This window comes from Dipodomys merriami, unplaced genomic scaffold, assembly GCF_024711535.1.
Source record: "Dipodomys merriami isolate MVZ:Mamm:240054 unplaced genomic scaffold, mDipMer1.0.p SCAF_1, whole genome shotgun sequence".
Taxonomy (NCBI): Eukaryota; Metazoa; Chordata; class Mammalia; order Rodentia; family Heteromyidae; genus Dipodomys; species Dipodomys merriami.
This window is the reverse complement of record NW_027202270.1, coordinates 39,685,801-39,702,109: the sequence shown is the minus strand read 5'-3', so window position 1 is coordinate 39,702,109 and position 16,309 is coordinate 39,685,801. Positions and strand designations below refer to the sequence as shown.

Here is a 16,309-nt window from a genome sequence, read left to right as displayed (position 1 = left end):
TCCTGAAACAAACCAACAAAAAAACTATACAGGACCCTTGGGGGAAATAACAGTTGAAATCACAAAAACCTAGCAATAGCCAAAGAACAATAGACATTCTACTCTCCTCTTACCCTGGACAGACAGTATAGAACAGAAAATCCTGCCTTACACATTTTGGAACTGCACATCTGTCATGCCAAATCCAAAGACGAGGCCGCGGGGGGTGGGGGGTGGGAATAACAATTGCGCAACAGATCCGCAGCTCCAACTTGTCCCTCGGCCCCCGCACGAACAGGCTCGCACGCTACCAGGCAGGAAAGGGCCAACTGAGGGCCGCTGTGACAGCCAACCGGCCGCGGTCACCCGCGGCCGAGGCTCTGCACAAGCGTGGGCCACGGAGCTGCGCCGCTCTCCAAACAAACCCGAGTCCTCACATCTGGGTTCCCGGACCGCGTCCGCACTTTCTAACGCGGTGACAAGGGGACAACTTTGGGTCACCCACACCAACCCATCGCCTGGCCCTTAGGAGCGGTGGAGCCCGGCCGGCCGGCCGCACGTCGAGGCTTCTGAACCCGCCGAGGGTCTCTGTGACTTTCTCCCCTACCCCCCCCCTCCCCCCGTGAGCTGGGTTTTCTAGAACATCGCTTTCCGCGCCGGACCGCACGCACGGGTTACGGGGAGGAGAGGCGCCCGCAGACGGCGGGGCTGGGTGAGCGCGCCGCCCCGCGGGGAGCCCCGGCCGCGGGGGGCGCAGGTCTCGGCCGGCCGCAGAAGACCTCAGCTCCCCCGAGAGCGGCCCCGTGACTAGGCACATTCCGGCCGGCTCCGGGACTGGGGAGCTACAAGGCCCCGGAAAGGGCCGGGCCGCGCCGGCTCAGACCGCTAGCGTCCGCCCCCTCCTGCCCCATCGCCCGGGGGGACGCGCGGACTCTGGGGCTGGGCATCCCGGCTTCGGGGTTCAGGCTGGCGACTGGATGCGCTACCGCAGCCCCCCACGCCCGCGGCCTCCGCAGCCCCCACCCAGCCGCCCTCGGGGGTCGCAGGCAAGTGACAGCGGGACCGGCCGGCCGCCCCCCTACACCTCTTCCCGTTTCACCGGCCTCGCTGCGCCCCCCGCCCGGCTCCCGCACACACTCAGCGGCCGCAGGGCCTGGCCAATGCGCTCCCGGCTCGGGCCGTCCGTCCGGGCAGCGCGGCCCACTCGCGCCCCGGCCCCCGCCCTATCAGCGTCGCGAGCGCCCGGGGGCCAGGGCAGCACCTGCTGGGACTGCAGTCCCGGCGGCGGCAGCTCCAGGTCCATCATGCTGAGCCGAGGCCCCTGTGCTGGCGGCTCCCCCGACGGCGACCCTGCGCTGGCGGCTGAGGCGCGGCGCGGACGGCGGCGGCTCCTCCTCCGGGATCCCTGGCACTCAGCGTCCCGCAACTCGGCCAAAGGTGCTGGGCGCCCCCCGCCCCGCGCTCCCTCCCGCCCCGCCCCTGGGGGCGGGGCCTGAGTTGGGCGGCGGGCGCGGCCGAAAACCCCCACCCCGTCACGGCTGACGCACGGGCTGAGGTCCGGGGTTGCGGCCGGGCGGCGGGCGTGGCTCCCCGCGGGCGGGGCGAGGGAGGCGGCGTCCTTCCCCGGCTCTCCGCGCTCGCCGTGTCCTCTCCGCGCCGAAGGACAGCGTTCTCGCCGCCGAGAGGAACAGTTCTTTGCCGAAGGTCGCTCGGCCCCTGGCGCTTTGAACAGTTTAAACAGTTAAACAAACGCACCGGGAGCCCCGGACTTGAGCCCCATGAGCTTTGATTTGGAGTTGCGGAGCCTCGCCCCAAGCTTTATCTCCCTGCCGCGGCCGCGAGTGGCGCCAGCTCCGGCGGAGGGGGGAGCCCAGGGCCTCGGCCCGGCGCGAGCTGCCCGCTGGCCTCTGGCCTCGGGCCCCGGCTGGAGGTGCGGGTCGCGCTGGGAGCCCCTGCGCGCCGCACCCCGGCCGCCCTCGCTCACTCCCACGCGCCCGCCACGGACGCACAGAGGAGGCCGTGGGCCCTGCCAGTGCCGCCCGGCGAGGGCCCCGGGAGGACGGACACGCGAGGGGGCTCTGCACCCACCAAAGCAGGGCGCAGTACGAGGTGCTGTCGCCTTTTCCAGTTCCTTCTCGGGACTCGCACCACGGTGGCTACTGCCGGCAGTTCTAGAGTTTAAACCGAGGGACGCGTGGCCATGTGAGCCCCACCCGGCCCCAGTCCTTCCAGACAGGGTCTGCTGTGTCCACCTGCAGTCCTCCTGCCTCTGCCACGGGCTTAGGATCTAAGACTCCAGCACATACCCGAGGTGACCTTCCCGCAAGAGAAGAACCTAACACGCGTGGGCTGATTGTGTGGGAACTCGCAGGGTCGTTGAAGGATGCTTGCTGAAATGTTGATAGTTTGTAAAACCATGGTTTTTGTTGTTTTAAGAATGTGTGTTAGGCCGGGCGCTGGTGGCTCACGCCTGTAATCCTACCTACCCCCAAGGCTGAGATGGGAGGATGGAGGTTCAAAGCCAGCCCGGGTAGGAAAGTCCGTGAGACTACCTTCAATTAACCACCAGAAAACCGGAAGTGGCGCTGTGGCTCAAGTGGTAGAGTGCTAGCTTTGAGCTGAAGAGCTGAGGGACAGCACCTAGGCCCAGAGTTCAAGCCCCACGACCGGCAAAAAAAAAAAAAAAAGAAAGAAAAGAAAAAAGGATGTGTATTTAGGTGTATTTTATTTTTCCCACATTTTTAATAGCATCAACAGTTATAAAGGGGGTTTCATTTTGACATGTCCATATCTGCATACGATGCACTCAATCAAACTCACTCCCCTTAAGGGAGTCTGTTTTAAATCCACAATGAATATTTTATATGACTTACTACATTTAAAACATTTTTAAAACTATTGCCCACCACAAATTTTAGGAAATGAAAACAAATTTTGCAAATTTTTGTTTTTAAAGAGGAAAGGAAATGATTTGGAGAGTTATCATTACTAACCTAAACTCACAAACCTGACTTGCAGTTTCTAGTTCCTTGATATTATTTAAAAGTAATGGAAGACAGAGTGGAGGTGGTGGGAGGGAGAGGGAGGAGAGCCTTATTTTCACTTAGTTGCATAATTTGACACTCCCAGGATTTACTTGTAAATTTTTATGTACATATATTCCCGAGATAGGTGGAGCCTAAATTAATTACTTGCGATGGAAGCAAGCTTCTTCAACTGGAATTAAATCTTTAAATCCTACAAAATGATCTATACCCTAAAAACAAGTTTGGGAGAACTTATTTATGAAGAACTTGACACAAAAGAGACAGAAATATTATAATGAAATGTTTTTTCTGCATTAAAGAAGTACTCAAAAGTATGGGTTAACAATTTAGGTCACTTATTAAAACTGCAACATTAGCCAGGCCTTGGTGGCTCATGCCTGTGTAATCCTAGCTATTCAGGAGGCTGAAATCTGAGGATAAAAGTTCAAAGTCTACCTTTGCTGACCCTTTCCTCCCACCCCCCCACCCCCAAATCCAAGTCTGTGAGACTATTGTTTTAAAAGCCAGAAGTGGAGACAGGGCCTAGCCTTGAACTTAAGCCCCAGGATGGGCACAAACAACAACAACAATAAAATACAACATCAGAGAAGATTCACAATGAACCCTAGGGGGTAAAAGATACCTAAATCACTTTGACACTGCTCTGAAGGTTTTTGTTTTTGTTTTTGTTTTTTTGTACCTTTTTTAGTACTTGATATATTTTTTTTCTACTGTGGCTTGATATTATCTTGTTAGAAGACAAAAATTTCTATTGGGTGAAATAACCATTATCTTTATAAATCTGCAATTTGCTGGGAGTGTATTATTTCATGCACCTAAAGAGTACAAAGGGAAAAGAGCAATATAAGAATCTGAACATGTTAAAGAAAAAATTACCACGGGCTGGGAAGGTGGCTCAGTGGTAGAGCGCTTGCCTTGCATGCTTGAGGCCCTGGGTTCGATTCCTCAGCACCACATAAGCAAAAAGAAAAAAGCCGGAAGTGGCACTGTGCTCAAGTGGTAGAGTGCTAGCCTTGAGCTGAAGAGCTGAGGGACAGTGCCCAGGCCCAGAGTTCAGGCCCCACTACTGGACCCCCCCCCCAAAAAAAAAAAAAAGAAAGAAAAAAGAAAATCTCTTTGAATGGTGATTCAGCATAAGAAAAGGGAATCTCAGTCTCAGACCACCCATGTCAAGGTTTTCAGTCCGTAGACTCTGAAAAACAGTTGTCCTTCCTGTGAGAGCCCAGACTCATACATTGCCATCTAAACTTGCGACTGGTGCTGTGGAGTCAAGTTGTGCTCCTGTATGTTGAGAAGCATCAGGAAAACAGAGGAGGAAGTGGCTTTTTTTTTTCTTTCCCATTTACTGCTAGGCTTTGACACATACAAAAAAATGGGGGGGGGGTTGGTTTGGTCATGCTAGTATCAAACCTAGGATTTTACATGTGTTAGACAAGTGCTGTACTGCTGAGATACTTACCTCCCCCCTTACAATTTTATTTTCTCCTCAATTTGTTGGCTAATTTTTTTTTTTTACTATCTTTGAAAAGACAGCCCTCCATGCATGCTTGAGATCAGTCTAAACCGTGATTCCTTGATCCAAAATCTCAAAGAATATCATCAAAAGAAGGCTTCTGAGGGCCTTTGGATGATAATAGTTAACATTAACCCATTGTTTCCCTTTCTATTGCTGTAATGTGCCAACTACTTCCAAATTTGCCATTAGTTCAGAGCTTCTCCTTCTTACTACCCCTCAATTATATTCCATATGGGAGTCAGAAGATAGTCTTTTGGAAATATACTGGAAATTGTACTTTGTTAGGACTATTCAGTAACAAGTTTCCAAAGACGGTACCCACCCAATCCAGAGCTGTTTGTGTAGTTCAAGGCTGGCACTGGGACTTGCTTCGATTTACAGAAGTAGCCGTTTAGTGCCACTGTTCCAATCTCAGTCTAAGCCTTTTATAAAAGGCCTGATTGCTTTCAATTTTATAACTTTGGGAGTTAGCCATTATGGTAGAAGTCTGACTACCTTGGTAGAAAAGGAAGCCATGCAGGATGAATCTGAGTGGAGAGCATATATGAACATAGGCACTAGACATGTAAATGAAGAAACCATCTTGGAAACCTGCCAGCCTGCCTGGACTGCAGTTACAACTGCAAGCAAGACAACAGAAGTCTGCCCAGAAGTCAAACCAGAGAACTGTGAGAGATCATAGTAAATTGTTTTCAGCCACTAATTTGGGGATGGTTTGTTTCACAGCAGCAGATATCCAAAATGGCATATATTGACTACCAGATGGGACACATCTCTTGGGTGCTTTTGTTTGCTTAGCATCACTGGGAGCACATAGAAGGACAGTGTTTAGTGATGAAATAGAGTCTCAGACCCTCAGAAGATTTCTCTGAGAATGAGGAAGTTATCTTTCTCATAATGTGTACTTTTTGTACATACAAAGTAAAATGACCTCATCATACCATTCATCTGTTTTATACCATTACATAGACAACGGTCAGAGAGTCTCCTTATTAAGTTACACTAGAGAATACAGATATCTAAGTAGACAGTGATATAAATTAAAATAGAGGTTCTGACCCTGATATGACCTGATTTATACTGGTTATATAAGGTGCTTGTTGAATATCTATCTGCTGAGGAAATTTGAACTTGAGGAACAACCTGCCCAGTGGCTAAACACCAGCATAGCGGTGTCCAAATAATTGATGTGTTCATTTCAAAACACACCCATAACCTTGGTTGCCTAGTTTGCACACTTCACTATGCAAACTTAAAGTACAAAGAGCTGCATGTCTACACAAAGGGAGTTTTAAGTCATGCAGTTTTACCTGTTCCTAATAAAAAGAGTGCTCTGTAAGAATAGCAATGGAAAGGAAAGGAAACAAATAAAAAATCACCACCAAAAAAAACCCTGAGGCTTTAAAATAATTTTTAAATGATAATCTTTGATATCCACATAAATATATGTATATATGGGAAAAAAAGGCTGAGTGGCTACATCTCAAAATATTGACCAGTATTAATCTAATTAGTTGGAGATTTATGCTTTTATTTTTCTCATTTTTTTCCTATTTGTATTTCCTAATAAACATACATTACTTTTCAATAAGGAGGAAAAAAAGGTGTGTGTTTAGCAGTGAGGTGTAACATTTCCTTTTATTTGAAGCCAGAAGATCTATTTTATTTTGAAATTGGAATTTTAACCACAAGCTTTCCGTTCTGTACTGACTTGAGTAGAGCTTAAAGAATTTAAGTATGGTTGTGGCAAGAGTCTGAGGAGCTGTGGTAAAGTGGATCATGGACTTAGGCTCTGGCTTAGTGCCCTAGTGGGAAGAAAAACCCTAATAATTCTTTTTTCTTTCCGTTTACTGCTTTCCTGGAAAAATGTCATTCAGTAGAATAGGAGTTCCCAGACAAAGATGGAATTTTGAATAGAGATTAAACATTGCGGCTTTAGAGTGATATACAAAGCTGCCCACCTGTAATATTTCCATGTGGGGAAAAGAAAATACAGGAAAACATTTAGGCCTACAATTCTATGCCTGCAATGCTGAATTGCAGATATTGATAATGAGGCTATTCTGGGAGCCAGTGGCTCATACCTGTAATGCTAGCTATGCAGAGGCTGAGATCTGAGAAAGCCAGGTTTGAAACCAGCAAGGCAGATAAATCCCAGAGTCTTATCTCCAACTAATTAGCAACAGCCCTGTGTGGTTCAAGCATTAGAGAGCCAGCTGTGATTAGAAATAACCTAAGCAAGAACTTGAGGCTCCCGAATTTAAGCCCAGTACTAGTACACATATGCACATGCATATATGCACACACACACATTAATAATAATATAATAATAATAATGGGAGTAAAGTATAAAATAATTTTAATTTCCATCTTTGTACTTATCTGTATTCAAATCTTTACAGAAATTATTTTTAAAATTAGGGGAAAAAACACTTTTCATTCTTGACAAAAAGCCAAACATAATGAATAAAAGAGTACAGTATCCTCAAAAACAGTCTTTGCAAGTAAAATATATAGCATTCTTAAAGGCTGGAAAGTAACAAAGGCAAGTGACACTAAGATATTTTCTTTTTCTTTTTCTTCCCATTTTGTCCTTTGATATTAGAATTAAGAGCAATATTAGGCAGGAGTGCCAGTGGCTTATTATAATAATCTTAACTACTTCAAAGACTGAGAACAGAAAGACCAAGGTTCAAATCCAACTCCAGGCAGAAAGATTCTCTAGACTTTCTCAACCCATTGCTGGGCACAGTGGCACGTGTCTGTCATAGTAGGCTAAGTTTGTGATGATCACAGTGCCTGGCCAGACAAGTAGAAAAGTTTGAGAGACTCCATTTCCATGGAGGAAAGTTGGCCATGTCTGTGATTCCAGTGACAACAGAAGGTCTAACACAGGTAGACCATGCGCTCAGGCTCAGGAACCTATCCTAAAAATAACCAACAAAAGATGGAGCTGGAAGTATAGCTCAGAAGTATCCACTTAGCCTAACAAGCTCAAGTTTAAAATTCCAGATGACCTGAGTTCAAACCCTCCATACACTAAAACAAACAACAACAACAACAACAAAAACCCACAAAAATTTGACTGGTGCCAATGTTCACACCTATAATCCTAGCTACTTAGGAGGTTAAACTCTAAGGATCACAATTCAAAGCCAGCCTGGCAAAAAAAATTCCTTAAGACTTATCTCCAATTAACTACCAAAGGCTGGAAGTAGATCTGTAGCTCAAGTGGTAGAACCACCATCTTTGAGTGAAAAAGCTAAGGGACAGCATCTAAGTTCAAGCCCAAGTACAGCACAAAAACAAGAAAACAAACAAGAAAAAAACCGTAGCCATCTTCTATCTCAGAGATGACAAACAAGTTTCACTTTGGTTGTCAGCTCTGATCTATACACAATGGGCTGCCTGTCTGCCTACTATCTTATAAGACTTAGAAATATTCACAAACAGCTCCTCAACTTTCTTTTTTCCTATACTGAGGATCAAACCCAGGGTCTCATACATGTTAGGTAAGTACTGTAACCCTAAGTTGAGTATTTTAAATCCCAACTTCTCATTTTATTAGATTAATAACATCTGCTGTGGGCACAGAATTACAAAAGCACTGGCACTTATTAGGTAATTTTCCTCCATGATCCAGTTCAACCTCTGCCTTTACATCCTAAGTAGTCTCCTAATCACAGAGCCAGCTAATGACAGAACCCAAACCAATAAACATTTCCTTACTCTTGGCATTATGTTCTTCCCAGATAACAAATTGAGGTGGACTTTTGAAAGCATATCTTATACTGAACCACACTTAAACAAAGGCTAAGTAAAAATTTTATTTACATACTAGCATGCTATTTTTTTATTGTGAAAATACTGTACAGAGGTGTTACAATTACATGGGCAAGATAATGAGTACATTTCTTATCAAGCTTTGTTGCCTCCTCCTTTGTTTCCCCTTTCCATCCCTTCCCATCTCCCTCCCCCCCCACCAAAGTTGTAAAGTTCATTTTTCTTTTCTTTTTTTTTTTTGGGGGGGGTCCAGTCGTGGGCCTGAACTCTGGGCCTGGGCGCTGTCCCTCAGCTCTTCAGCTCAAGGCTAGCACTCTACCATTTGAGCCACAGCACCACTTCCGGCTTTTTTCTTTTTGCTTATGTGGTGCTGAGGAATCGAACCCAGGGCCTCATGCATGCAAGGCAAGCACTCTACCACTGAGCCCCCTTCCCAGCCCTAAAGTTCATTTTTCAACATAACGACTTGTACATCTCATTGTTGCAATGGGTCCACCTGTATCCCAATTTAAACAGTTTGTTTTTGCCCTTCCCATCCACAAATTATACCAACATCAAATACAGTGAAAGCAGGGGTTATACCATGGGGGAGAGACATATAAAGCAACAAAGAAATCATCTTAAAAATATCTTAGAAACAATCGCATAAAAGAAAAAACATTTGAGTACTTATCTTGGGGTTCATTTCACCTAACATCAACTTACCTGACTTTTTCTGCTTGTCTCAGACATATACTAGTTATTGCAAATAAGGGAAACCATGGGACCTATATTTCTTTGGGCCTGGCTTACTTCACTTATTATAATTTTTTCCAAGTCTTTCCATTTCCTAACAAATGGGGCAATGTCATTGTTTCTGATGGAGGCATAGAATTCCATTGTGTATATATACCACATTTTCTAGATCCATTCATCTACTGAGGGACAGCTGAGTTGGTTCCATATCTTAGCTATGGTAAATAATGCTACAATAAACATAGTTGTACTAGTAGCTTTAGTATGGTCTTGTTTGTGATCATTTGGGTAAATGCCCAAAAGTGGGATTGCTGGGTCATAGTGCAGCTCTATGTGGAGTCTTTTGAGGAACTTCCATACTACTTTCCAAAGTGGCTGAACAAGTTTACACTCCCACCAACAATGCAGTAAGGTTCCCTTCTGTCCACATCCCCTCCAGCATCTGTTGTTATTAGAGTTCTTGATTATAGCCATTCTAACTGGGATGAGGTGGTATCTCAATGTTGTTTTGATTTGCATTTCTTTTATGGCTAGAGAGGTTGAGCATTTCTTCATGTGTCTATTGGCCATCCTTCTTTCCTCTTCAGAGAAGTTTCTCTGTAAGTCTTTAGCCTACTTATTTATTGGGTAGTTGTTTCTTTGAGGATTTGTTGTTGGGGGATTTAATTTTTTGAGTTCCAAGTATATTTTAGAGATGAGACCCTTGTCTGTTGTATGGCTAGTGAAGATCTCCCAATCTGTGGGCTTTCTATTGATCTTGCTAGCTATGTCCTTTGCCAAATCATGCTATTTTTGGATGGATTAATAATTAATTTATTAATGATAGTAATTGTTATTGCATATATTTTGCAAATATTTCCTACACGTCAAGGAGATGTGACTGAAACCAATATTATAAATGAGATAACAAAATAATTTTAAGTGATTTGCTGAAAACTCAAGAAAAATATCTGAAAATGGTTGGTTCCAAAGTGCAGGGCAATTCTCTGTAGTCTCTTTACTTGTGGTCTATTTACTGAGAGTATTCACAGCAAAGCTCCCTGAAGATTACATTTTTCCACATTCTGTTTAATTAATTCCCTGTGGACAGACTGATAAACTATTTTTTCACTAGAGAGAAAACTTGCAAACAAATATGAAAACAGGGTTTCTACACTGAAAAATTTTGAAATGAAGGGAAAAGAGAAAGTAAATGAATTATTTGCAGCTGTAGTCTTTCAATAATGGCAGCGTTCTTACTTTTCACTTTTAATGAAAAGGCCCAAAAACAACATATAAAATATTCTAACAATACGATAAGCTATTGCAACTTTTGCAGTTATTCCAATTAAATTCATTTTTTCTAATTGAATGCTTTTAATAAGTCTAACTTGCAGATGAAGTTTAGTGTCCGTTCAGAGGTACCCCTTCCTTCTTTTAAGATTCACATTAGTGTCATTACATTTTTCTCTCTTCTGATTAAAGATGGAACATTTCAATTTCTGGAGTACATAAACATAAAGCAAATGTGCTAATTCTCTTGCGATTTATTTTTGTTAACATTTATTATGTATTTACTTTGTACCAGAACAGTAATTTTCATATTATTTTTCTATACCATATTAGGCTTCTGAATAGCAATAATAACCCCAAACAAAAACAACATATGTTTATTGATTACTGGGAATCATGAGCATTACATGATTAAGTTCATTTATTTTTTTCAAGAAACAAGACATAGATATACTATTATTCCACTTTAAAATTGAGGTAACAGAGGCTTTCAGGGGTTAGACTGTTTTGTATGTGGTAAAACATTAAGTACCTAAGCAAGTCACTGACTTCAAAGTTTTTTGTTTTTTTAAATGTCAGTACTGTGGCTTGACTTATGCTCATTTGGCTTTTTCACTCAAGGCTGGCACTCTACCATTTAAACTGTACTGCTTGTTCAGCCCTTTTGTTGGTTAATTGAAGAAAAGAATCTCTCAGCTTTGTCTTCCTGAGCTGGCTTCAAACTATTATAATCAGTTCTCAGCCTCTTAAGTAGCTAAAATATAGGCCTAAAAACCAGTGCCTGGCTTTTTTTTGAACAACAAAAGAAAACTAGGTAACTTATTATTCACTTAAACATCAGCAATTGAGTATTTAGTGAGAGACATCATGCTGGGAGTTTGAGGGAAAACAGAGTGGAGTTGAATATGGATTCTATCTTCAAGGTCCTGACAGTCCAGTAATAAAGCATCACAATGACCTACAGCTAGGAAGTAGAAAAGAAGCAGGCAGTTGATCTATCCAACCTGATGGCAGAGGAGTCTAGTTTTTTTCACTTTATGCAAGATAAACACAATTTTCTATTTTCTCCCCTTTATCTCAGTCTTCCTCCCTTTCTCAAGGGTGTGCTGAAGACTTAACAAAGGGTTGTACATATACTAGGAAATATTTTTTAAGAAAAAAAGCTGCTTTATTGAAGTGAAACTGACATACAATAATTGACATATATATATTTATATTTAAGGTATATAGTTTGGTAAGTACACAAACATAGCTTCATGAAGCCATTACTACAATTAAGATAATGGACACATTTTATCCATTATCCGAGAAACTTGCTGCTCCTTTTTGTGTTGCTGGGGATTAAACCCAGGTTTCACACATGCTAAACAAGTGCTCTACCACTGAACTACATCCTCAGTGAGCTTTCTTTTATCTCAATTTGGTTGCGGGAGGGAATCGAAGGGTTTGAACCTGGAGTCTCATGCTTGCTAAGCAGGCCCTCTACCACTTAACCCATTCCACCATTCCCTTTTAGTGTTGGTTATTTTCAAGGTAAGGTAAAGTCTCACTTTATGCCAGCCTGGCATGAACTTCGACCATCCTGTTTATGCTTCCTTTTGTCTCTGGGATAACAGGCAGAGATATCACTGTGCCCAACCACTGGTTGAGATGTAGTCTCAATTTAGTTTTTTGTTTTTTTTTTTTTGGTTGGTCATGGAGTTTGAACTCTGGGCCTGGGTGCTGTCCCTCAGCTCTTTAGCTCAAGGCTAGCACTGTACCACTTGAGCCACTTCTGGTTTTTCTGAGAGGTTTATTGGAGACAAGAGTTTCACAGCCTTTCCTGCCCTGGCTGGCTTTGAATTAGGCTCCTCAGATCTCAGGCTCCTGAGTAGCTGGGATTACAGGCATGAGACACTGGCGCCCAGCTCAATGTAGTTTTATAAATACATTAATCCCTTTTATAACCAGACTGGCCTCCAACCAAGCTCTCCTATCTCTATCTTCCAGGTAGCTAGAATTACAGGCTTTAGCCCATGTGCCCTGACATTTTCTCTAAATTTCTATTCTTCATCTTTCTGCCTTAATTTTCTCCCTCAGAAACCATGATCTATTTTCTGTAATTATGGAGTCGTTTGATGTTATAGAATACTGCAAATGGAATCATATAATATAGATTCCTCAATCTGGCTTCTTTTAGTCCACATAATTGAAATTGATCTGTGCTGCTGCATGTAGCAGTTCTTTTTCATGTATTCTGTTGTGTGAATATATTGAAATTGGTTTATTCATTCACATGTTGATAGAAACTTGGGTTGTCTTCGTTTTCTTACTATTGAAAAAAGCTTTTGATTACTCATATACAAGTCTTCATATAAACAAACATTCCATTTCTCTTCAGTAAATACCTAGAAGTAAAATGGCTAGGTCACATTGTAGGAGACATTGACTTTATAAGAATATGTCAGGGGGCTGGGAAGGTGGCTCAGTGGTAGAGTGCTTGCCTTGCATGCCTGAGGCCCTGGGTTCTATTGCTCAGCACCACATAAGCAAAAAGAAAAAAGCCGGAAGTGGCGCTGTGGCTCAAGTGGTAGAGCGCTAGCCTTGAGCTGAAGAGCTGAGGGACAGCGCCCAGGCCCAGAGTTCAGGCCCCACAACCCGACCCCCCCCCCAAAAAAGAATATGTCAGAGTGGGGTCCATGGCTAAGTGGTATAGCACCTGCCTAGCAATGAGTGAGGCCCTGAGTTCAAATGCTTTTTTTTTTTTTTTTAAAGTTTTTATACCATTTTACATTCCTAGGAACAGAGTTAATTTCCTCTCAACTTTAACAAGGCTAACTAGTATAGTGATTTTAATTAAATACATATTCTTTTTTTTTTTTTTGTCGGTCGTGGGGCTTGAACTCTGGGCCTGGGCGCTGTCCTTCAGCTCTTCAGCTCAAGGCGAGCGCTCTACCACTTGAGCTACAGCGCCACTTCCGGTTTTCTGGTGGTTTATTGGAGATAGGAGTCTCACAGCCTCTCTGCCCGGGCTGGCTTTGAACCGCGATCCTCAGATCTCAGCCTCCTGAGTAGCTAGGATTACAGGCGTGAGCCACAAGCACCCGGCATTAAATACATATTCTAATGCTATACATTTTCTAGTTTTTTTTTGTTTTTTGTTTTTTGGGTCTGGTCGTGGGGGCCTGAACTCTGGGCCTGGGCGCTGTCCCTCAGCTCTTCAGCTCAAGGCTAGCGCTCTACCACTTGAGCCACAGCACCACTTCCGCCTTTTTTCTTTTTGCTTATGTGGTGCTGAGGAATTGAACCCAGGGCCTCAGGCAAGCACTCTACCACTGAGCCACCTTTCTAGCCCACATTTTCTAGTTTTTATAAATGCATACATACACATAATTGTGATTTTTAATTTGCATTTCCAAAATGCTGACTGCCTTTCCAAGGCACAGTGTTTTTAAAGTATAATGTACGGTTTTTATTTATTAACTGAGAGAAGAGATTGTATCCCTACAATGAACTTGAGTATTAGGAACTTTACTGTTAGATAATCAAATAAGAGTTATGGTAGGAAAATAATTAACTATGGATAAGATAATATAAAAATTCCAGGAAATACAAAGATGTACCTTAATGCAAAGTTGAGTTCTTAACAATAGAAACTACAAAAAAGAAAAAGGTAAACTTTCTGTAGGTATGGGCAACTAAGCAGCCAGGTACTGGTCAGCATTCACGAGGCCTTAACTTTAAACCTTAACACCTTAAAGAAAATAAATGTTCTCTGCTACTGTTCATTGATGAACTCACTAATATTTCCTGAGCTGCCGTGAAAACTAGTAACTATCTCTTATTTCTATTTCCTCCTGACTATTCTCCCTGTAAAATCCCAATTGTTACTGCAAACAGCTGTAATCAAGGTGGCTAAAATTACCTACTCTGACAGGATCACTGCAGTCTTAGCTTTTTGAAAAGCTCTAAACACTGAATAGAAATTTTTGTAACACTATTGATTTACAAGGTAGAAGTTCTTTTGTTTTGTCTTGATTTTTGTACAGTATAGACTTTTCCATAAAAGCACATTATAAGGCTACTTCTTGCTAAAGTTTACACAATCCAGCCTTGGAGAGAAGTGTTATAGTAACAGCAGTAGTAAACACACTTTTCTTATTCAATTATCCACTGTAGCTAGTTGAAAGGTCAGTGATTACCAACACTTGATCTTACATAATTAATCAAATTTTATTTTTAAAAAAGTTGTGTGTGCTGTGTTAACTGTCCCATGTGAAAATTGAAAAATTTGAGCATAATGTGTAAACTCTACTTCTTGATACCTTATATTTGCCATTACTAATCTTTGCAATAACTTTTTTTTCCTGGGAATAAAGCCTAGTTCAATCTGAATCAGGAACTTGGCCAAGGTCACATAACTTTGTGATTCAGCAACTTAGCTAAGGGTCAACAGCAGAGTTCATGCGATATCCTACATGTAGCTCATTCAAAAAACCTTTGCCCATATCACTGGGTCAAAGTAAGTTACAAAACACTTCCCAATGTTTTGTGAATAATTAAACATTGTAGAGACTATACTTTTCCTACCTACCCCTTTGTCATGGTTTAAAGTGGGAATCATAATTTTTTGCCATTGAAATATAACAAAGCCATATATGCTATGTTTTTGTTTATTGTGAAAATACCGTATAGAGGGGTTACAATTACATGGGCAAGATAATGAGTACATTTCTTATCAATCATTGGTGCCTCCTCCTTTGTTTCCCCTTCCCATCCCTTTGCTATTTTTAAAAATGTTTTTAAGCCGGGCGCTGGTGGCTCACGCCTGTAATCCTAGCTACTCAGGAGGCTGAGATCTGAGGATCGCGGTTCAAAGCCAGCCCGGGCAGGAGAGACCATGAGACTCCTATCTCCAATAAAACCACCAGAAAACCGGAAGTGGCGCTGTAGCTCAAGTGGTAGAGCGCTCGCCTTGAGCTGAAGAGCTGAATGACAGCGCCCAGGCCCAGAGTTCAAGCCCCACGACCGACAAAAAAAAAAAAAAAAAGTTTTTAAGACAGAATCTTCCTGTGTAACCCGAGCTGGCCTGGAATTTGCTGTCCTCCTTCTTCAGTGTTGAGATTACACACTTGTACTACAACATCCAACCATGCTATATACATTTTATGTTGAAATTCAATTTAATTTTATAATAATTTTTCAATAATTTTTCTTTTTCTGTGTATGGAATATTTTTATTTTTATGGGGGCAATTGGTCCTGAGCATAGTAAGGGAAGTTCTACCTGGTGACCAGAAGAAAATATATTGAGAGCGTTTAGAGAATGTGCCCCACCTTTGATTGCTGCCCAGCAACCATCTACAATTGACCAAATCTATCTATAACTACATGAATTATAAGGGCTCCTAGAAACATGTAACTGATTGCAAATGGTTTGCAAATGGTTCTTGGGTGAATTTGGAGAGTATCTATCCTCCTAAGGAACATAATTCAGATTTATGGTCTGATTCCATGTTCTAAGGTCTTCAGAGCCAACTGCCAACCTGTGCCAGAGTCAATCATGGGACTTTACTCCAATTACTTCTTTTACTATAGATCACTTTCATAATCTGAAATATTTGTACCCTGTCCAGAGAAAGCTGTGCATTGATAACTGACTACAGACTGAATGTCTTCAAACAAATGTGGTGACACATTACTGTAATCCCAGCACTTGGAAAGCAGAGGCAGGAAATTGGACATTTAGGCCACAGAGTACAACTGTCTTGCTTCTAAGAGAGCTCAGCTTCTCCGAATTTTTAAGTAGAAGAGAGAATGTGTTGCCAGGAGAATCCTGCCAATGTCAAGAATGAAAGGAAGGAAAGAAGGAAGAAAGAAAGATACCTTTCAAAAATCAGGAATGTAGGGGCTGGGAAGGTGGCTCAATGGTAGAGTGCTCGCTTTGCATGCATGAGGCTCTGGGTTTGATTCCTCAGAACCACATAAGCAGAAAAAGC

General features: G+C 42.9%; 1 protein-coding gene across 2 annotated transcripts in view; it reads right to left on the bottom strand.

Annotated features, from left to right (window-relative positions):
* Positions 1–1,419, bottom strand: part of Nfe2l2 (NFE2 like bZIP transcription factor 2) — a 34,015-nt gene extending 32,596 nt beyond the window's left edge. The window contains exon 1 of one of the 2 annotated variants that reach the window (XM_070020337.1): positions 1,241–1,419. In XM_070020337.1, the coding sequence (XP_069876438.1) occupies positions 1,241–1,285 (45 nt within the window). In that variant the 5' untranslated portion in view covers positions 1,286–1,419. Of the gene's footprint in view, positions 1–151; positions 208–1,240 lie in introns of those variants that run through there. The other variant, XM_070020353.1, reaches the window with a different exon arrangement.
* Positions 1,420–16,309: the final 14,890 nt, after the last annotated feature.